The sequence below is a fragment of the Macrobrachium nipponense genome, chromosome 13, assembly GCF_015104395.2.
Source record: "Macrobrachium nipponense isolate FS-2020 chromosome 13, ASM1510439v2, whole genome shotgun sequence".
NCBI lineage: Eukaryota > Metazoa > Arthropoda > Malacostraca > Decapoda > Palaemonidae > Macrobrachium > Macrobrachium nipponense.
The window spans coordinates 34,359,814-34,383,924 of NC_087206.1; the positions used below are offsets into that span (position 1 = coordinate 34,359,814).

Genomic DNA, 24,111 nt, shown 5'->3' on the forward strand with positions numbered 1-24,111 from the left:
AGCTACACCTAAAACACTAGATGCACTGCATCATGAAGAAATACGTTTGTGCATGGGAGCATTTCGATCATCCCCTATAAACTCCCTGTTAGTAGAAGCAGGTATATTACCCTTAAAACATCACCGCAACTTGATACCTATGTGTAGGGGCCTTTTCCTTCAAGCAGGAACATCTCCCGGTGCTACCTGCTTTCTGAATTATAATCAAAGATTAGAAAACCATAGTGCTAGCTCTTTCCCCACAAAGAACCAATGTAATGAATTCACGTAATATTAAACCAATTTTCCATCCAGCAATGGAATTTCCACCACCCTGGACTTTGAAAAGAGTAAAAATTTGTACTGCTCTATCATATCTTTTAAAAAGAAATATGGCAAACACAGAAAAGTACCAGCAACTTGCATTGAAGCACATCAGACGAAGAGATCAACTTATGATCTATACAGATGGATCAAAAAGCAACACTGGAGTAGGAGCTTCAGCATTCTCAAAAGATAAGTTAGTTAAGATAAGTCTTCCCCCATTATCATCAGTATACACAGCTGAACTCACAGCCATACTAATAGCACTAAACATAATATCTAAGAAGAGAGCAATTCCCACCATAATTTTCAGTGACTTATGAAATGCTATTGATGCTATAAACAAGTACAAGTCTACAAATCACCTTGTACAAGAAATCCAAATAAAAATACACCAACTTATTCAATCAGGACTATTAATAAAAATATGTTGGATTCCAGCGCATGTGGGGATTGAAGGAATCGATAAAGCAGATACAGGTGCCAAATTAGCTTGCACTATACCATCAACAATGACACATGCCCCAGTATGAGACTGGATAACCTCAATGAAGCCTCTAATATATCAAGACTGACAAATAGATTGGACATCAGTGCCAAGTACAAACAAACTGAGAAATATAAAAAGCAAAGTTAATTCATGGATGTCATCATCTAAAAAAGAAAGAGCTAAAGAAGTGTTACTAACAAGACTACGTATAGGCCATACTAGATTTTCACATGGTCATTTGATGTCAAATCCACATCCAGATCCACTGAAATGTAGTACATGCCAGACACCAATGACTGTCCAACACTTATTAGTTGATTGTCCAATTTGGAACCATCAAAGAAACTTAAACTTTTGAAACACGACAAGGCAAAGATTTTGTATTTAATAGGATCATCATGTTCCTAAGTAAAACTGGTTTCCTTAATAAAGTTTTTTTTTCCAGGATTAATTCTTGAAAACCAGCCCAAGAAGAGCCATTGTTAGGCTCAGAGGTCTGGATAAACTAATCCTTTATAATAATAATAATTATAAGTCTCTTAAGGGGAGTGCCATGCTATAAGGCCCCATTATAAATTAAATGACTGTTTCTACCTTATGATTTAAAGGGATTTACTTCAATTTTTACCATTTATTCTACAACTTATAATGAGAATTTTCTTTTTGGGAAATTTAGAAATTTGGCCTCTATGTTCACTTGTTTTGCAGTTGAAAAAAATCATGACATTTTTCAAAATTCATATGCAAAATTAAAAGTTGCACAGAAAATTTATTTCTCCATCGACAAAATAAAGATATGGTTATGCTACACTAAAAGTTTCATTGAATTTGGTTCAGTATTCGTTGAAGAATAGTTTTGAAAAAAGTAAGTTTTGGGAAGAGAGCAAAGCAAAATAATTTTTGGACTTTCAAGAATCCTGAGAGAATAAGGACATCTTGAGCAAGTTATCCCTGTCATCATAACCTGTTTTCTCTGACGTCCCATAGAGAGAATGGAATATTTTAGTGGGTGGGTGTATTATTTTTTAATAAATTTTTTTTCACACTTGTTTTACATGCATTTTTTTAACAATTTGTTATTCACAGTGCCATACAAGCAATGAAAAAAAAATTTCCATGCACCAATCTAAACATTTTTTAGCAATAACATTCAAGATATGTTTACAGTGGAACCTCAGTTTTTGTATGTAATCTGTTCCAGAACGTCCCATGAAGTCTAAAACATATGAAATCTGAAACAATAATTCCCATTAGGAATAATGTAAATTAATGTGTTTCAGACACCCAAAAATATTTTTTAAAATATATTTTATAGGGAATAAACACAGTTTTACATACAGAAAACAATGAGAAATAAATGTAAATGACTAATGAAATGAATAAATGAACATTTAACATCAATCTTACTTTTGTGGAAGACAGTTGTTAACGTATGGAAGACGGAGAGGAGGGGAGAGGGAAGAGGAGAGGTTTATTGTTTGCAAAGGGAATGTCCCTCCAGAAGGACTTCAGGTATCAAGGACCTATCTAGGGTTACTTCTCTTTGTTTTTTAGTGGCACTATCAGGGGTTATTTCCCCTCTTTGTTTTTTACTGGCATTTCTTTAAAATTTGCCTGAAGTTAAATACGGCAAGGTCATTAACTCTTCGGTACTGCATGACTCATAATCAGTGTGCTGGAGCATCCTGCATTTTCTCAACTTACCCTAGAGTACGTATAACCCTGAAAGAAAAAGTTTTACCAGCATCCATTCTGCTTCATATATTGATTGAAATGAAGGCAGACGTCAAAGTGCGAACGCATGCACACATTTAAATACAGTAAATTCTTCTGTTAAAACAGGATACGCATTGTATAAAAGGCCCATTAAAACAATGTTTTAAAGCTAAGGACTATATTTCAGTGGTCTGACTACCACCCTTATCAACAGTGAATAACAGAAGTTACATAGGCAAAATGTATAGTGGGAGATATGCCCTTAGGTGATGCCTGAGGTCATCGCTGAGCTGCCATAGGTTCTGTTAATTGTCTTAATCCTCTTCATCGTTGCTTTAAGGAAGGTCCTGTCAATGTGGTTAGAGTCCCAAGATCTATTGGAAAGGTTAATCTTATTATTTTGTTGTTTTATCTGTGAAGATTCCTCCATTTTACATTTGTATCGACAGCTGCTCTTGTATAAAATACGAGATGAGTTCCAGTCCATGGTATGGTTTGTGTTATTTATATGATGGAAAATTGCTGAACTATGTTTTCCATATCTAACTGATCATTTATGTCATTAATCTTTCTGAGAGAGATTTAACAATGAAACCAAAATAGGGATTTCATAAACTCCAATATTTTTGGGAACTGGTTTCTGCTGAACGCTAATTAATGATTTCCCTAGTGTATTCGGATAAGTGAGAATGAAAGGGTTTGAGGGGCCTATGGTTTGTGTGTCCTCTTATAAATCATCTACATGAGGGATTATAATTTTGTTTGTGTACTTTTCCTTTACTTTGTTTTCTGTAGGTTTTTAAAAAATGCTCTTTGCTCTATGTATGGGTTTTTTATTGTGTGCTTGGGGTAATTTAACAAGATCAGTTGATATCTGATTGTTTCAAATTCTTTGTTAAGAAAATCTGGGGAGCAAATTCTCAGGGCTCTCAAGAAATAAATTACTTGCTATGCTGAGTTTGACTGAAATATCACGATAGCTGTAAAAATATACTATGTATGAAAGTGAGAATGTCGTTTTCATATAGTCAGTTAATTTATAGTTGTTATTAGTTTTGATTATTAAGACATCTAAAAAGGGGATTTGGTTATTGTTTTCCCATTCTACTTTATATTTTATGCTCGGGACCAAGGAATTTAATTTTTCTAGAAAGACATCAAAATCGCCCCACTCGCTTTTTCAATATGTTAAGATGTCGTCATCATAACGAAGCCAAATCATATCTGCAGGTTTGATAGGGTTTATAATTACAGTTTCAAAATACTCGTGTATAAGTTAGCTAATACAGGACTAAGTGGGCTCCCTATACTACAATGGAATTTTGGACAATAAAATTTATCACCAAAGGAAAAGACGTTATCAGTGACTCAGAGCTCTATAAGTTGCATTATTTTATTAAATTCTGTGGGAAAGTGGTTTGATAAATGACCATTTGCTTTAGGTAGAATTCTTTGTTATTTTTACTTCTTTGAAATATTGTACTACATAGTATCATTTAGAGGAAGTAACAATACAGTAACTATGTACTATATATTTTGATGAAGGTTTCCTCTTTCTTTTGCAGAGTGTTTACTTTAAAGTCAGAAAGTTGGCACCATGTATCATAGCTGGAATGCAAGTTAATGTCGAGTTGCCAGAAGAAGATGAACTTCAGATTAGTCTGTTTGGCATGGTTCTAGGTCAGGGCAAACCATTGCCTCCATTGTCACAAATTCACAATACATCTACTAGTGCTTCTTCCACACATTCAGAAGGCACTGTTAAAAAGTCAAAACAAGGTATGGAAAATTTTTCGGCTCTCATTGATCAACTTTTTACATGCAAAACTGTTCATTTCATAACCTATTTTACAACAGCCTAAACTTGTCTCTATACTGAGGATTAATAGTGTTGTATAGTTGATGTATAAAACCCTTATGTTAGACATTTTTTATGAGGTAAAGATAATTTGTTTATAGTCACCTTGGATGAAACTGAATTACATCTGGTAAAAGCAAATTATTATTTCTGCATTAGTATTCAGAGGATGAACCCTGTTCATATGAAACAAACCTACAGGGGCCATTGACTTGAAATGCAAGCTTTCAAAGATAAAAAATGTAATGAAATTATTAAAATACAAGGAGAATTGAACTTTAATTTCTGAAGTTTTAGTTGCATAATATCCTCAGTGAGGCTGTTTACAGAAACAAACAACCTAGCATATGCAGGAGCAAGACTAGTAGCAGAATACATGGAGATACAAATGCCAACACCACCATCACAACCAACCCAACAGAAATCAAAACAGCAACTACCTTAGAAAAGGCAGCTGGAGAAACAAATTATGATGAGATCTGACTTGAGTAAACTGAAAGAGATGACAGATAAGAGGCTAAGAAGCAGGAAAACAAGGGAGGAACTGAACAAGTAATACAAAGTACAGGAGAACGGACTAAACAACACAATGAAAGATATAAAGCCAAAGCACATAAGATCCAATGGTACATGAACAGGAATAAAAGATACCAATGGAACAAACTATTGTTCATAGGCAAGCAAACCTTCGGTCTTAACAATAGGATAATTTCTGGGCTCAACCTGTGCCGCTCTGTGAAATGCTCCTTATAGCATCATTTCTAAGGTATAAAACTGCTATATATACCAGAGAAAAAAGTTGCATGGAATGCTAGGAATATACCCAGCTCGCTCACCCATATAGGGTGTTGGTATAGTAACTGGGGCATGTTAAAACCACTGTCAGAGGTCTCTTACCAGTTAGTTCTCCCCTCTCTCAACATCCCCTATTACTACGAGGTGCCGTTCTACATCCAGCTACTGCCCGCTACTACTACTACTACTACCCACGTGATTCCAAACATTCCTTTTCATAGCATCATAAGACATGCACGCGTTCTTGTGTTCTGTTTGGAATTGTGCTCTTTTTGAAGATGTCTGATCTGCTTGAAGCTTCTACTGCTAAGTTGAGTATTGCAATTATCAATTCTTGATCTGGAGGTAGCGATATTCTTTATAAGTAATTATTTAATAATTTAAGTCTCGGAAAGTTCGGATGATGCCGCTCCCCGACAACCATTTTGATGTCGCTACCTCCCAGAGCTTCTTGTTTACATGGCGACTGGCAATTAGTTCCTCATACTAATTGCGGTCAGATTTTAGCTCTAGACATCTTGCACTCTGATTGTAAATTCACAAGTTATTATACGGTGTTTATACATGCAATGTGTAGTAATTAGGTTATTTTGGCTTACGCTTGGCTACCTGACCGGGCCGCACACAGCTTCGGAAGGTAGCCTACATCAGGGAGTTCCCCTTGGTTATACATATGAATACTGATTTAAGTTTGTTAGGACAAATGTTATTATATTGATTAGTATAAATATCTTTATCCCTCCGTAAGGGATTAAGTTATGTTCATCCGAGGGTTACGTATAGATGGATCTTATTGGGTCTTACAGGAGGATATCCTTAAGTCATATAATTACCTGACCAGGTCGGCATTATACCCGATTTTGAAGGGCTAATTATTATAGAGTGATTTAGTCTTCCTGACCAGGTCGGCATCTTACCCGATTTTGGAGGGCTAGGCTATTTGCTCGGATCACCTTATGTTCCTCCCTCTTCCTCTGTGTACCCCTTGTTGTTGTTTTTAGTCGTTTCCCATCATAACCTATCTAGTTTAATAATTATGAGATTGATTTATGGTCATTTAGTTTAGGGGTAGGCTACAAGCCTTTTGTCCTGATCTCGTGGATCCACTGTGTCTCGGAGGGTTGTCCCACCTGACCGGTCACAGCGTCCACATGATCGCGAGCGAGCCACTCTTCTCAGCTACTCCCTCTCCCGGTACCCACCTCGGTGGAGTACTTCTCACCACACCCTACCCATGGGGTCCCACGTGAGTCACACGCTCTAGAGCAAGAGCGGGACAGCGGAGAGAGTGTGGCTGCGCTCTCGCTCTGCGAGTCGAGGCAGGTAGTGCTCTCTTCTAGCTAGTCACGGTTGGCCTCCGGACGCGCCAGACGGAGCACCTTGCCACGTACCTAGTACTCTTCTTCCCGGGTATCCTCCATGTTATTTTCCTTCCGTTCCGGTAGGACCGGGATAGCCTAATATCGTATTTATATACTAATAACATAGTGATTTGATTGGATTCAGGTATCTTACCCTGTTCTGATAAAGTAGGCTAATCCCTCATAGAAGAAAATAACAATTGGTTGGTCCCGGAAGAGGGTTAGGGGCGGAGCCTAGAATTTAACTGTTTATAGTATTTAGTCGGAATTCTATGGTGAGAATGCAATTTCCAACCAAGTATTCCGGTATCTATTTTTATCCACAATTCCGTTCCTGTTGTACTAAGTGTTGTCATCCCTAATAGAAAGTTTCTGGAGCCGGCGGGAAGCTGGGTATCCTAGTGCCCACTCCTCCATAACCTTTCTACCTCTATGTATGACCTACTCCGGTAGGTGTACAGAGACCTAAGAAAAGTTTCATAGCGGGAATTATTTTTCCGGAGCCGACGGACTGGTACAAGGTTATACCTGCCATAGCTGTCAGTTCTAACCCTTATAATACCAAGAGTGATGACAACAAAAACAGGACAGGAAGAATTAGAATGTTAAATGACCATGATGAAATGTTAATGCTTAGTTATAAGAAGCATGCGTCTACCTTGACTTTAAACATTATAGTATAAGCTTACTATAAAGAGCACCGGAGTCTCCGGTAAATATCAAATCTATGATACTCATGTATCAATTTCATTTGCAGGTGGTACGTTGTCAGATGACAGCATGTGCGGCTGTATTACAGCAAGCCTGTGGGCATGAGGTCTGCCGATCTCATGCCCCATGTGCAGTCCAGGTAGACGACCTTATCGTGTGGCACCCTGATGGGTGTGAGATCTGCTACGGGCTGGTCTCAGAGATAACCACGGACTCGGTAGGTACATCATTCCACATTCCAGTAATTACTTCTAAGTACATTGTTTATATGGAATTTGAGAAAATTGCTTTATAATGTTAGAGAACTTAATAAATCCTAATGGATACATCTCTTTCAGACCCCTCAGGCCATCAAGAATTCTTCTCTTTCGACCCTCAAGATCTGGGTCGGCGGATTCGGTCGTAATGTCAAGGCCAAAAAACCCTATATCCTAGCGGAAGAGATGTGTACTCTTCTATACCCTAATGCCAAGATGTCAGCAGTGGTGGCCAAGGAAGTGGCAGCACTGATCATCGCCAGGATTAGGGAAGAAACACAATTCTTGCCTGAAGATCTTGAGGGACTGGGGGAAGCTGTATTGGACGATGTAGCAGCCATCAGCCTCGATGCAGAACCCATGGTCCTCGACTCCACTGGACAAGGTAGGGAGGTAAGTGAGGCAGGTAGCGTCCGGTCTAAGATACCTATTCTTAGTCCGGCACCGTCTAATTCTTCTTCCCAAACTTCTTCCCAGGGGTTCACTGGGAAGACCATGGCTGGGGACAGGCCATGCTCAGTGACCCCTAAAATCAAACACTTGAAGAAGGCCTTACCTAAGCCAAGTAAGCCTTCTAAGCTACCCAAATTAACCAGGTCATCATCAGCTTCTAAGCCACCAATGGATCCGGTAGCTGTTACTCCCTCACACCACGGGTCGAGAGCAAGGAGCTCAAAGGCTAAGACGACGGAGCTGTCTTTTGACCCGGTAGCCTTTTCTAACCAATTGATGGAAAAAATGGGTAGCATAGTCCAATCCCAGATCGGACCCATTGCTGATCGCCTGCAGTCTATGGACACCTTGGCTCAGAGACTGCAAAATCAGGAGAACCTGATTGAAAACCTGTTAAGATCCAGACTGCCACAACAACAGCAGTTCGTGATCCCGGACGCCTCTAAACTCCCAGCGTTTGTAAAAAACAATCCGTGGCGATTGGCCCTACATGCCCCGTTTGTAGACGGCATGTTAACGCTTGAAGGATGTGGCACCCGGCCTGTAGACGATTTTGAGTTCTACCCGCGGGGATTGCAATTTCCCTTCCCGGGTTACGCACGCTTAACGGAAGAAGCACTAGTGAGGTTAGATAAAGTTCCAAAGGAAACAGTTATCTACCCAAAGGAGCAAGCGCAGTCCGCCTGGGTCCGCACGTTAAATGAATGGGAGTTCGTCAACACAATGCTGTCGCCACATAAGAGTTCATATACGATGTTTGTGGTGGAAGGACAAACACCAACCCCTTGCACCACGAAGGTTGTTGACCTTGCTCTACAAGCGGCTGTGGAGGATAAGCCCATGCCACAGTTAAGAGAAACTGAATTGACTTCTTTACTATTCCCGGGAGATCACGATTACTGGGTTGATGCACCAGCCACGTTCACGACAGGGAAATTGAACACAGACTGTGCTTCCACACAGTTTAGTGAACGTCTACCTAGACTTCCGGACTCCCTAGTCAAGATAGAATATGAAGCACGTACTAGGCTAAGTAGGTCCATCAACTCGGCTACAATGGCAGAAATGGCATCACTGGTATACTCAGAGGAGCCATTGTTTAAAATTTTAACAAAGTCTACTTCACACGCTCCAAAGTGATGCGTATGACTTTGCAGTGGCCCGGCGCAATTGCCGAAAACATGTTCTTTCTGAAGCCTCGATTAGGCATGAACCCTATAAGCTAATCAAAGCTTCAATTTGGGGTCCGGACCTGTTCCCGGAGGACATAGTTAACAGCGTCCTAGGGGAAGCAGCAAGAGTGAACCAAAGCCTCAAAGTCCGGTGGGGCCTGATTTCCAAATGAAAATTTGAACCCTCCGGAACCCAATCAAGAGGTAGGAAGAGACCAAGGAAATTTCAGTCGTTCCAAGGTCCACAAACTCAATCTGTGGTACAGACAATGCCAGTACTCCAGATGAGTCACCCTTCCACATCAAAATTCCAGCCCTAACAACAATGTGTTTGGGTTAGCCAACCACCTCAGCAACAAGTAGCCACTGCCTCATTTACACCATCTCCGGCTTTTAATCCTACTTTTGAAACACAAGGCATGTTTCATGGATATAATAGGCACGCAAGAGGTAGCAGAGCTAGAGGAGCCTTTCGCCACAGAGGCAGCGGATGAGCTTCCGGAAGAGGCAGAGGATTCCGGGGGAGCCGTGGATGCAGACCATCTACAAACCAGTGAGATTCCCCAGTAGGAGGAAGGCTGTACCTCTTTCGAAGCCGTTGGACTTTCAGCAAGTGGGCATACAGTATAATATCCAAGGGTCTGGGGTGGAGTTGGATAAAAGGGCCCCCTCCACCAACCAGTTTTCATCAGATTCCAACGGCAGAACTAACACGCTATACCAAAGATCTTCTACAAAAGAATGCAATAAAAGAGGTAAAATGTTTGAAATTTCAAGGACGCTTGTTCAGCGTTCCAAAGAAAGACTCAGACAAGCGAAGAGTAATTCTAGACCTGTCACATCTGAATACATACAATCAATGCGACAAGTTCCTTATGCTTACCGTCTCGCAGGTGCGGACCTTACTTCCCTGTTGGGCCGTCACCACCTCTATAGATCTTACAGACGCTTATTATCATGTTCCGATAGCAAAACATTTTTGTCCTTTCCTAGGATTCAAACTAGGCAAACGGGCATATACATTCAAGGTGATGCCATTCGGACTCAGTACTATAGTGCCCAGGATATTCACGAAGTTGGCGGAGACAGTAGTCCAAGAGCTGAGAACTTAAGGAATACAGTTAGTGGTTTACCTAGACGATTGGCTTATATGGGCCAACAACGTCGAGGAATGCCTCAAGGCGACGGACAAGGTAATAAAATTTCTGGAACACTTAGGTTTCCAAATAAATTTCAAGAAGTCCTCGCCTTACTCCGGCAGCATGTTTCCAGTGGTTAGGGTTACAATGGAACCTGAACACACACAGGCTGTCTATTCCTCCAAAAAAGAGGAAAGAGATAGCAAAGAACACAAAAAGTTTTCTCAAGGACAATCTAACGTCCAGGAGAAAACAAGAAAGAATCCTAGGCTCACTCCAGTTTGCCTCAGTAACAGACACATTACTGAAGGCCAAACGAAAGACAAATCGAGTATGGCGGTCCAAAGCAAACAAGAAAAATCGAGACAAAATTTCTCGAATTCCACCAATACTGAGGAAAAGACTTCAACCATGGACAAAGGTCAAGAATCTGGCAAAATCGATACCCCTACAATTTCCACCGCCAGCACTAGTAATCCATACAGACGCCTCTCTAAGCGGTTGGGGAGGTTACTCCCAATACGAAAAAGTCCAAGGTTTGTGGTCAGTGAAATTTCGTCAACTACACATCAATATTTTAGAAGCTATGGCAGTATTTTTGACCCTAAAGAAACTTGCCCCGGCAAAGAAACAACATATCAGATTAATTCTGGACAACGAAGTAATAGTCCACTGTATAAACAGAGGAGGTTCCAAGTCAGGTCACATAAATCACGTGATGATAGCAATCTTTTCGATGGCAACAAGGAACCATTTGGACCTGTCAGCTGTTCACCTGGCAGGGATAAGAAATGTGGTCGCAGACGCACTTTCAAGGACAACTCCGCTGGAGTCGGAATGGTCCTTAGACAAGAAGTCATTCAATTGGATTTGCCAACAGGTTCCGGATCTTCAAGTAGACCTATTTGCCACGGAATCCAACAACAAACTAAAATGTTATGTAGCCCCCAACCTGGACCCTCTGGCCTATGCCACGGACGCCATGTCCATAGATTGGAACACCTGGTGAAGAATTTACCTGTTTCCTCCTATAAACATGTTAATGAAAGTTCTGGACAAGCTCAGGACTTTGAGAGGTCAAATAGCTCTGGTAGCCCCCAATTGGCCCAAAAGCAACTGGTTTCCTCTCTTGGTGGAACTGGGACTCCGCCCTCGGCGGATTCCCAGCCCAAAGTTGACACAAATAGTACAAGTGTTAGCTTCCTCAAGAATTCAGAGTGCCCTAACTTTACGGACTTTATGAAATTTGCAGCACAAAAAGATGCTGAGATTGATCCTATAAACACTTTGTTTTTAGAATCAGATAAAAGAGAATCTACTCTTTGTCAATATGATTCGTCTGTAAGAAAACTGGCAAAGTTTTTAAAAGACTCAGAGGTTCGAACAATGACTATGAATCTAGCAGTTACCTTTTTTAGGACCTTGTTTGAAACAGGCCTAGCAGCTAAGAAAATATTTCAGATTGGGTTTAATATTAACCTTACAGATTCATATTTTTCATCTATTCCAAGAGCTTGTGCCAGACTAAAACCAGTAACTCGTCCTCATACAGTTTCCTGGTTTCTAAATGATGTTCTAAGCTAGCTTCTGATACTGATAATGACTCATGTACATATATAACACTCCTTAGGAAGACTTTATTCTTGGTAAGTTCAGCATCTGGAGCCAGAATATCTGAACTTTCAGCATTGTCTAGAGAACCAAATCATATTGACTTTCTTCCCTCTGGGGAAATACTAATCTTTCCAGACAAGAGATTCTTAGCAAAGAATGAGGATCCACAGAATAGATGGTCCCCGTGGAAGATTGTCCCACTTCCACAGGATCCGTCCCTATGTCCAGTCAACACTCTGAAAGCCTATTTGAATAGAACCTCCAAAAAGTCTTCAGGGCCCTTGTTTATTAGAGAAAATGGAGGAACCATTTCCTTGAAAGGAATCAGACAACAGATTCTTTATTTTATTAAACAAGCTAACCCAGAATCAGTTCCACATCCTCATGATATCCGAGCAGTAGCCACATCAGTCAATTATTATCACCATATGAATTTTGAAGAATTAAAAAGATATACAGGCTGGAAATCACCAGCAGTATTCAAATGCCACCACCTAAAATCCTTGGAAGCCCTAAAATTTGCAACAGTGGCAGCAGGAAATGTGGTTCCTCCTGATATATCAGAACCATCATAACGGGGTCTAATCCTTATAAATATACGTATTCTTTCCTTTACTTTCTCTCCTACCTGCCTCGCTTATTGTCCCTGCCTCAGCCTTGACATTCATCTGGATTGTACATTAACCTACCTTTGTACTGTACATATATTAATAATATTAGTGTATTAGATTTAGACATCTTGTGATATCTGTTTTGGAATGTTCTTCCTTAATGTTTCCAAGAACTTTTGGAACTTTTACTAATTTTGTATCATAGACATATGTAAGATTAATATACATTATTAAACATGTTTATTTAAATGTTCTGATTTTATTTCAATTCCTTGATCAGATGTTTATTTCCAAGCTATGGGACCAATTCTCTGTTACTATTTCACGGAGCGGCACAGGTTGAGCCCAGAAAAGGGATTTTGACAGAGGAAAAATCTATTTCTGGGCGAGAGGCCTGTGCTGCCCAGTGAACCCACCCCTCTTGGTTCCTCACCCGAGACTGGCCCAAAGCTTGGGTGCTATGAGGAATGTTTGGAATCGCGTGGGAGTAGTAGTAGTAGCGGGCAGTAGCTGGATGTAGAACGGCACCTCGTAGTAACGGGGGATGTTGAGAGAGGGGAGAACTAATTGGTAAGAGACCTCTGATAGTGGTTTTAACACGCCCCAGTTATTATACCGACACCCTATAATGGGTGAGCGAGCTGGGTATATTCCTAGCATTCCATGCAACTTTTTTCTCTGGTATATATAGCAGTTTTATACCTTAGAAATGATGCTATAAGGAGCATTTCACTGGGCGGCACAGGTCTCTCGCCCAGAAATAGATTTTTCCTCTGTCAAAATCCCTTTTCTAGTTCCTAGCTGGATCCGCTTAAAAAAAAAAAAAAGATGAAAGCAAGGAATCTTGTGATATCTGGCAACGCATGCGTAGATCGGGTGAAGAGTGGTCAAGGACCACTCACCTACGCCACCTCGTCAGTCTTTTCTTTAACTGCCTGGGCGAGAGTCATGGTTAACCTCTCTTGGCCTTTACCCCGGTTCATTGCCTGTTAAGCTTGTGTTTAGTGAATGTGTGTTTGGCTGATATTATGGCTTCTTCTGTTCCTTCTCGGCCTCGTCAATGTGTGTGCCCCGGAATTCCAGGTTTTCTGTGTTCACGTTTTTTGGCTTCGGTGGCGACCGATCCTCACATAACGTGTAGCAGGTGCCGTTCTAATTTTTATACTATAACGAATCCTTTCACGGAATGCCGGACATGGCCTAAAGAGCAGTGGAAGTCGTTTTATAGCAAGAGAGAGCATCGGAGGGTTTCAATTCTTCCTTCTTGGGAAGGTTTTTCACCTCTTCCCGATGCTTCGTCTCCTGCAGTATTCCCCCCCATAGTAGCATTGTTCCTGTGTCTCCTTCCTTTTTTTCCATTGACTTGTTGCTGGAAGTATCGGGAGGCCACCAGGCTGATTTTTGTAATGTTGCCCCTTCTTCAGGAGTTTATTTGATTCCCGGGAAGGGGGAGGCTTTTTCATCATTCTCATTTATTCCAGAGTCAGAGGTGTCCAAGATGGCGGCGATTTGGAAGACGCTTGGGCTAGTGGGTTCCCCGTCCTTGGAGAGGTTGCTAATGCTCATTATGGAGGCTCGCTACCCCCCTCCTCAGACTGGCCAGGCCATCCCCCCTCCTCCCGGCCTCGTCTTCGTGGGTAGCCGAGGTCAGCCTTCTTGTATTGCTTCGCCAGTGACTGTTGCTGCTTCTTTGACGTCACAGGATCCGTCGTGTACAGTGGACCACCCGTATTCATGTTCTCCGAATTCGCGGACTCACACATTTGCAGATTTCTCTCTGGAACATTTCCCTGCATTAATCGCGGAAAATTCGCATATTCGCTGTATTTTTCTATGAGAAATATCCACAAATTCCTGGTTTTTTTTATCAATTTCATCATAAAATGCACTTTTTTTTTATAAAACTATTAAAAAAACAAAGTATAAAAATTTTTAGTGGGTTTTCTTGAGTTTTAACTAACAAAATAGGCTGTTTTCAGCATTTTTATAGGGGGTTCCAACTATTCAAGGGGGTCTGGTACGCATCCCTGCGAATACGGGGGGACCACTGTATTCCTCCGCCAGTGGTGTCTGATTCCCCTTCACACCAAGGGGAAGTCGTGATGTCATCACCACTTGTGACGTCACTCCCAGTCATCTCTGTGATGTCATCTCTGCCACCCAGTTCACTACTTCTCCCTTCCATGTTATTGGAGCCTTCTCTTGCATATCAGTCTGAGGTTATATGCCAGGCAGTGCTTAAGAGGTTGGACTTTGTTTTGGGTGATAAGTTGGCTGCCTTGTCGGTTGGGAGGACTGGAAGGAAACGTGTTGCTTTGTCCCTGCCTCCTGCGAAGAGATCGCATCAGAAACCGGTGCTGTCTTCCTCTCCCTCTTCCCCTTCTACGCCACATCAGCGTATCAAGCATTGGAAGGCTATGGACTTTGCTCTTTCTTCGCCTACGAGGGAGGAACAACGTGGATGTGTTCTCGAGAATGTTGGTATTTCAGAGAGCGTTAGTGTATCTTCCCTTGTGCAATCTGCAGTGGCTGCTTCGTCCTCTGCATCGAATCTTGGGTGTCTTGCAACCTCCCCCGTCCTTGCACATCGAGAGCGTGTTGCAACCTCCCCCATCCATGCACATCGCGAGAGTGTTGCAACGTCCCCCGCCCGTGCACATTACTACCGTGTTGCAACCTCCCCCGTCCATGCACATCGTAACCGTGTTGCAACCTCCCCTGTCTGTGCACATGATGCAAGTGCTCTTTCTTCTCCAAGGCCTATTCGTCGCCGTAAGGATCTCAAGACACCTGTCAAGAGGTCAATGGTGGTGAGTGCGGGGTCAGTTCAACAGGAGTGTTTGCCTGCCCCTCTCACTAGTGCTTCCAAGAGTTTGACTCTGTGGGATTCTCCTTAGATCTCGAGTTTTCAGGATTCCTCTCCAACTCACGTTCGTACATCTGCCATGCCCGTGACCATTCACGGACATATTAGTGAGTCATCTGTTGGAGGAGTACATAGTGATGTTCCTAGTGATATAGTGGGTTTGTCTCGGGAGCTGACGCGTGGACCCAGCCCAGACAGGTTAGTTGGTGTTTCGGGCTGTTTGGCTGCAGATCCTTCAGTTAATTTTAATGGGGAAGGTGCCTTAGAAGAGCCTACACTTCCTTCTCATTGTCGGTCTCCGTTGCCGGAGCAGGAGGAGGGAGACATACAAGAGTTTTTGTCTTCCTTTTTGGAAGTTGTTGATCTCATTCGTGGGTTCAACAATTTGGAAAGTAGGACTCAAGCTCAGTTGTCTTACACTCCTTCTTGCTTGGAAGCCTTGGTGGGAGCTACGCAGGATCCCAAATCATCTCTTCAGCTTCCCTTGTCGGGGCATGTCCAGTCAGTCTTGCATAAAGTTAACGCCTCTGTTTTGGACCGGGACAGTTCGCTTCACTCTAGGGGCTCTGCCAAGCTACTACCCTTGCTTCTCACGAGACATAGGAAGTACTATGCTATAAACTCTGCATTTTTTATGCCGCGCCATCTTAACCCAGACGTCATTCGCCTGAAGCCGGGATTGACTTTGGAGCAGGTGAGGTTGGTGGCTCCGTCCTTGTCTTCGCAAAATGCCTCAGCTTTGGAATCTACGGCAGCCTCCATGTTGCAGACGGTTTCTTGGCTGGACTTCTGGTCTGTGGTTGTTGCCAGGATAGCTTCTGACAGGTCCACAGAAGGGTGGGTGAGTGCATCCTCACTTGCCAATCTGTTGCAGTCCGGAGGCAATGCGTTTTCATATATGGCTCACATCAGTGTTAATTTATGGGCTAACCTTCTGATTAGAAGAGATGCGGTTTTGTCTAGGATGGAGAGAAAAGTTGACATGGAGTCCTTGCTGGCATTGAGGAATGGAGATCTGTTGGAGTCCCAATATTTGTTTCCTCGGACAGAGCTTGAGAATGCGATAGACTGGCGCCGGGCTGACACCAAAGACAGTCTGGTGCACCAGGCCATGTCAAAGTCAGAGTCTCGTCCTCGGAGATGTCCGGCTCCTCCCCCTCCCCCTGTCCAGCAGCAGTCAAGAAGATCGTCGCCTGGTAGGCCATCAAGGAATTGGAGTTCGGCAGAGCCTTCATATTCGACTCTGCTTAGGTCAGAGGATCAACGTCCCTTTCGCTCTCGTTCCTTTAAGCTGAGAAGGGGCCCAAGGGGCAGAGGTAAAGGGGACCATCGGTATGTTAGGCACCTCTCCCTCTCCTGCGCCACATGTGGTGGGGTGTCTGGCGGGCCATTGGGCCAATGGCAGAGTTATGGGGCGGAGAAGTGGGTGGTAGATGTCCTTTGGGTGGGGTATCTACTGCCATTCGACTTCTCTCCTCTTTCGGACAAGCCGCAGCTCAGGAAGGCATAGCCTCCAGATTCTCTGAAGTTTTTGGCTCTTCGGAAGAAAGTGCAGAAGATGCTGGACAAGGATGCGATAGAGGAATTGGTGCGTCCGTCTCCAGGGTTTTACAGTCACATCATCTTGGTGTCAAAGGTGTCGGGAGGTTGGAGACCTGTGATCGACTTATCCACCTTGAATCACTTCATCAGGAAGACACAGTTCAAGATGGAGACCCCGCGTTCAGTGTTGGCAGCCGTGAGGGAAGGCAACTTCATGCGGTCGATAGACTTAAGGGACGCATACTTCCAAATCCGTGTTCATCCGACACCTGGGAGGTTCCTTCGCTTCTCTCTTGGGGACAAGGTCTTCGAGTTCAAAGTCCTATACTTTGGGCTGACAACAGCCCCTGAAGTGTTCACAAGGGTCTTCTCTCTCGTCTCAAGTTGGGCCCATGCTCAGGGGATCCGTTTGCTGAGGTACTCAATGATTGGTTGGTCTTCTCAGTTTCCAGGGAAAAGCTGCTGCAGGACAGGGATTGTCTACTTCGGTTCTGTCTGGAACTGGGCATTGTAGTCAACCAGGAAAAGTCGAACCTCGTACCAAGTCAAAGGATTCTCTACCTGGGGATGGTCATCGATACGACAGTGGCAAAAGTTTTCCCGTCGGATGAGAGATTGGAAAAGTAGTGGGTGGCACACGACTTTCTGTCAGAACCACATCAGTCAGCTCATCAGTGGTAGGTTCTTCTGGGAGTGTTGTCTTTGCTGGAGAAGCTGGTCCCTCATGGGCGTCTTCATCTTCAGTCTCTGCGGCGGGGAACTCACCCACTAAAGGTTCCTCTGTCTCTGGAAGTGAGAGATGACCTTCGTTGGTGGTAGGACGACCAGAATCTTTCGAAGGGTGTCCCTCTGCGTTCTCTACCACCAGACTTCCTTCTGTTCTCAGACGCCTCCCTCGCAGGTTGGGGGGCTCATTTAGGCGGCCTCATTGCTTTAGGCATTTGGAGTTTGGAGGACAAGCAGCAACATATCAATGTCTTGGAGTTGAAGGCAGCCTTCCTGGGTCTGAAGGAGTTTCGGAAGATGGTAGAAGGTCATTCTGTTGTTCTCTTGTCGGACAACACCACGGTGGTCGCCTATGTGAATGAACAGGGATGCCTGGTTTCACGTCAACTTTACTCCTTGACCGTCGAGGTTCACTAGTGGGCGGTCAGCAATTCAGTAGAGCTCTCAGCCAGGTATATCCCAGGCAAACGGAATGTGGTCGCAGACAAACTCAGTCGTTGGGATCAGATCCTAGGCACAGAGTTGTCCCTTCATCAGGGAGTAGCAGACAAGCTTTTCCAGGTTCGTGCGAGACCCATGCTGGAACTTTTTGCGACTTGGTTCAACAAGAACCTGTAGATATTCTGTTTAGTAGTCCCAGATCCTTTAGGATTAGCAGAGGATGCATTCCAACATCCCTGGGACAACCTGGAGGTGTATGCCTTCCCTCTGTTGTTCTGAGGGAGATTCCCCCTTGGCGACATCTCCTGTGTCAACCACATGCGGAAAGGTTCCACCAGTCAGTAGAATCCCTGTTTCTTCACGGTTGGAGGCTATCAAGTATCTCCTCCGAGCGAGAGGCTTTTCTCAGAGAACAGCTGGGCTTATGTCCAGCAATCTCAGAAAGTTGACCTCTGCAAATGGGCGATCTACTGTGATTGGTGTCGTAAACGGGGTTTTTCTCAACCCGCATCCTCTATTCAGCGAATACCAGACTTTTTAACCTTCCTCAGAGACGAGAAACGTTTGTCCGTTTCTGCCATTAGAGGCTACAGGGTGTGTCTGAGTTTGGTGTTATGCCTTAGAGGTATCAACATCTCCTGGGAACTTTCCTTGCTAGTTAAAGGGTTTGAGCAGTCGAGTTCTCCTAGAGAGCTCAAGCCTCCAACATAGGATGTTTCTTTGGGTCTCAAGAGCTTCACTAAGAGTCCATATGAGCCCTTGCTTCGCTCATCTGACAGGAACCTGACGCTCAAGACAGTTTTCCTCCTGGCCTTGGCATCTTCCAAGAGGGTAGGAGAGCTTCATGGTCTGAGCTATGATGCGAAGCACACCAAGGGTTGGGGTCGGTGTCCTTTGAATTTGTCCCGGAATTCGTGGCCAAGACCCAAAATCCCTCTGTGCACGATGACAGGTTTACTTCGTTTTCCATTCCATCACTGAATGACTTTGTGGGTGGTGATGCTCATGAGCTTTTGTTGCGCCCTGTCCGGGGCCCTGCATTGCTATCTTAAAAGGACTCGGCACCTTTTTGGATACGGGAAGCCATCAGACAGGCATACTTGACTCTTGATGATTCCACCACCATGTCTGTGCAGGCTAGAGCGCATGATGTTAGGGGTATTGGTCCCTCTCTGGCTTTCTAAAAGAACTTGGCTGTACATAGAGTGCTGAGCGCTGGTATTTGGTTACGCTACTTCACGTTCACCTCTTTCTATCTTAACCCTTTAACGCCAATTGGACGTATTAAACGTCGACATAAATTGTTTGTCGGGTGCCGATTGGACGTATGGTACGTCAATAAAAAATTTTTTTTTTTAAATTCGCGGAAAAATACTTATAGGCCTACCAGGCGAAAACTTTTGAATCTAGCGCCTTGGGGGATGCTGGGAGCTCACGGATCAAGGTGTTGTTTTGTTTACAATCGTTACGCAGGCGCGCAAGCGCAAATTTCTTTCTTATCGCACTAAAAAGTATCAGTAACACATCTCAGAAATTATTTTGTCACTTTGACATAATTTTTGCACCATTTTAAATTAGCCGTTACATGGAGTATTATATATGAAAATGTGCGCAATTTCATGTAGAATACAACCAAAAAATATTCATGATTGTAGCTTTTATCAGTTTTGAAATATTTTCATGTAAATAACGATGTGCCAAAATTTCAACCTTCGGACAAATTTGACTCTACCGAAATGGTCGAAAAACGCAATTGTAAGCTAAAACTCTTATATTATAGTAATATTCAATCATTTACCTTCATTTTGCAACAACTTGGAAGTCTCTAGCACAATATTTTGATTTATGGTGAATTTATGAAAAAAAAAAATTTCCTTACGTCCGCGTGGTAACTCTTCCGAAAAAATCATAAATTTTTTCGTGAGATTGTTGTAATGTTTGCACCATTTTAAATTAGCCGTTACATAAAGTTTTATATATGGAAATGTGCGCAATTTCATTTACAATACAACTACAAACAGCCCATGGTTGTAGCTTTTATCAGTTTTGAAATATTTTCATATAAATAATGATAAGTGCCAAAATTTCAACCTTCTGTCAACTTTGACTCTACCAAAATGGTCGAAAAACACAATTGTAAGCTAAAACTCTTATATTCTAGTAATATTCAATCATTCACCTTCATTTTGCAACAAATTGGAAGTCTCTAGCACAATATTTCAATATGGTGAATTTATGAAAAAAAAAAAAAAAAAAAAAAAAAATGTTCCTTACGTCCGTGCGGTAACTCTTCCTAAAAAAATCATAAATTTTTTTGTCCGATTGTCGTAATGTTTGCACCATTTTAAATTAGCCATTACATAAAGTTTTATATATGAAAATGTGCCCAATTTCATGTAGAATATAACTCAAAATAATTGAAGGTTGTAGCTTTTCTCATTTTCGAAATATTTGCATATAAATCACGATAAATAGAAAAAACCACGTTCGGTCAACTTTGACTCTACCGAAATGGTCGAAAAACGCAATTGTAAGCTAAAACTCTTACAGCCTAGTAATATCCAGTCATTTAGCTTCATTTTGAAATAAATTCAAAGTCTCTAGCACAATATTTAGATTTATGGTGAATTTTTAATAAAAACTTTCCTTCCCTCCGCGCACGGATTCTCCGCCCCAAATCTCCAAAATGCGTACGTTGCATTCTCGTAATATTTGCTCCATTTCATATTAGGCGTTTCATAGTGTTTTATATATGAAAATGTGCGCAATTCCATGTAGAATATAACAAAAAAATAATTGAAGGTTGTAGCTTTTCTCATTTTTGAAATATTTGCATAAAAAAAAATATATAAAAAAAAAATTCAACATTCGGTCAACTTTAACTCGTCCGAAATGGTCGAAAACTGCAATTTTAAGCTAAAACTCTTACAATATAGTAATATTCAATCATTTATCTTCATTTTGAAACAAATTGGAAGTCTCTAGAACAATATTTAGATTTATGGTGAATTTTTGAATAAAAACATTTTTACATCTGCACGTTAAGAATTCATGCATCTGTGTTACTTTGATTGTTTTACAATGTGTTATATACCAAAATGATCGCAATTTAGTGTACAATACAACGGAAAAAAGAATTATACCTCATTCATTGCCCTTAACGGGGCACTTTTGTATCTTACCTAAGATGATTTTGTGGATGAGAGAATGAGTGAGTTGGCTGGTCTCCTTCTTTCTCTTGTTCCTTTCCTTCTTCCTGTTGTTCCTTTCCTTCTTCCTTCGGGCGGATTAAGGAATAGACACATCATTCGCTGGACTGGTCTGATACAGGTGAGTGAGGTAGTCATACTGGTAGTGTGGTCGCTTAATATACAAATATGAAACCCTATGTTCGGTACCATATGCTCCACTCCTTGGCAAGGAGGAGTTGGGAGTAGTACAAAACCTGGTGTATTGGTTTGCTATTGGACAGTCAAAGTTTCTTTTTGGTTCCCTATACAATGGTTCTCCCATATACCATTGTACGTCCCTCAGGGTCTGAGTGGTTAGATATCAATTTATCTAGCTTCTCAATGGGCTTCAGTCTCTCTCCAGAAGTCATTTCTCCTGGAAGCTGGACTGGTGGGTAGGTCCCCAGCTGGTTTAGGATGTCTTGTACCTCCCTCCGAGTATGAGTCTTATCCTATTGTTAAGACCGAAGCTTTGTTCGTGTATGAACAAATTACATATTTTCTAAGACAATTTGTATTTTTCATAGCTACAAACCTGAGGTCTTAACATTATACTGCCCACCTCTAGCCGCCCCTCTGTGTGTTAGACATCCTGAGTTGGGAAAGACTTGATGCGGTGACGTAGCTGAGCGGTCCTTGACCATTCTTCATCCGATCTACGCATGCGTTGCCAGATATCACAAGATGCCTTGCTTTCATCTTTTTTTTTTTTTAACTGGATCCAGCTAGGCACTAGAAATGATCCTATTGTTAAGAACTCAGGTTTGTAGCTATGAAAAATACAAATTGTCTTAGAAAATTTGTCATTGCAGAACCAACCAGAAAAGTCTATATAGCCAACTAAGAGGGGAAGACAAGCCAACTAAAGGGGGAAGACAACCACCAGGTAATTCCTGAAGCCCAACAAAGTAAGATACTCTGGGAAAACATATAGAGCAATCCAGTTTCACACCACAAACATGCAACATGGCTCCAGGAAGTCAAGGCAGAAGAAATGGGGAGAATAAAACAAAGATTTACCAAGATCATGACAGACACAATCAGATACCAACTAAAGAAAATGCTCAACTGGAAAGCCCCAGGTTCCAATAAAATCCATGGATACTGGCTCAAAACCTTCAAGGCCCTACCCCCCCCCCCCTCCCCCTCCAAATAGCAGAACAACCCCAGTGTTGTATCACAGACCACCATGCGCCTAAATAGATGACCAAAGGGAGAACATCCTTTGTACAGAAAGGCAAGAACAAGGTAGATATAGCAAGTAACTTTAGGCCTTCACATGCTTACCAATAATGTTGAAGTTACCAACAGGTATCATCAGTGAAAGGCTATACAACTACTTAAGAGGATACAAACACCATCCTCAACCAACAGAAAGGCTGCAGAGGGAAGTGTAGGGGCACAAAAGACCAGTTCCTTATAGACAAAATGGTAATGAAGAACATTAAGAGAAGAAAACCAACCTAATCATGGCATGAATCGACTGGAATAAAACCTTTGACATGATACCAAACACATGGCTAATAGAATGCCTGAAAACATATGGACCAGAGGAAAACACCATCAGCTTTCTAAAAAATACAATGTGCAACTGGAATACAATACTACTTACAAGCTCTGGAATAGGACTAGCAGAGGTTAACATCAGGAGAGAGATCTTCCAGGGAGACTCACTGTCCCCACTACTCTTCATAGTACTAGCCATGATTCCCATGACAGAAGTACTGCAAAAGATGGATGCTTGGTACCAACTCAAGAAAGGAGGCAACAGAATTAACCATCTGATGTTCATGGATGACATCAAGTTGCATGGTAAGAGCATCAAGGAAATAGATACTCCAATCCAGTCCATCAGGATGGAGTTTGGAATAGAAAATGTGCCTTGGTCAACATACATAAAGGCAAAGTGACAAGGACTGGTGGGATAATGCTACTAGATGGGAATAGCATCAAACAAAAAGATGAGACAGGATACAAATACCTGAGAATAATATAAGGAGGGGATATAAAACACCAAGAGATGAAGGACACGATACAGGCAGTCCCCGGTTATCGGCAGGGTGCTTATGAGCAAAGACCGCCATTAACTGAAACTTGGCAATGTATGGCGCTTATGGTGCCAAGTTTTGGTTAATGGCGCTGATAACCAGCTAATGGTGTTTCTGTTAGGTATGTTATGTTGCCATAGCTTTATTATCGGCACCTTATGGCGCCAATAACCAAAACTCGCCCCTTATGGCGCCATAAAACCAGATCGCCATTAACCGAGACCGCCGATAACCGGGGAACTGCCTGTATTGCAAAAATATATGCTTAGACTTAAGGCGATACCGAAGTCAAAACTCAACGCCAGAAATATGATGAAAGTCAAACACATGAGAGTAACAGTAATCAGATACAAAGGAGTAGTGGAGTGGACGAAGGCTGAACTCCGCAGCATAGACCAGAAAACTAGGAAACACATGACAATACACAAAGAAATAACACCCAAGAGCAAATACGGACAGACTATACATAACACGAAAGGGAGTAGGGAGAGGACTACTATGCATAGAGGACTGCATCAACATCGAGAGCAGAGCACTGGGGCAACATGTGAAAACCAGTGAAAATGAGTGGCTCAGGAGTGCATGGGAGGAAGAACTAATAAAAGTAGATGAAGACCCAGAAATATACAGAGACAGGAGAATGGCCAACAGAATGGAGGAATGGCACAACAAACCAATGCATGGACAGTACATGAGACAGACTAAAGAACTGGCCAGCGATGAAACATGGCAATGGCTACAGAGGGGAGAACTCAAGAAGGAAACAGAAGGAATGCTA

At 42.3% G+C, this 24,111-nt stretch overlaps 1 protein-coding gene across 4 annotated transcripts in view; it reads left to right on the forward strand.

Annotated features, from left to right (window-relative positions):
* LOC135225732 (uncharacterized) overlaps window positions 1–24,111 on the forward strand; it is a 391,490-nt gene that overhangs the window by 316,569 nt on the left and 50,810 nt on the right. For all 4 annotated transcript variants that reach the window (XM_064265117.1, XM_064265118.1, XM_064265116.1 and 1 more), the window contains one exon: window positions 4,075–4,288. In XM_064265117.1, the coding sequence (XP_064121187.1) occupies window positions 4,075–4,288 (214 nt within the window). The remainder of the gene's footprint in view (window positions 1–4,074; window positions 4,289–24,111) is intronic.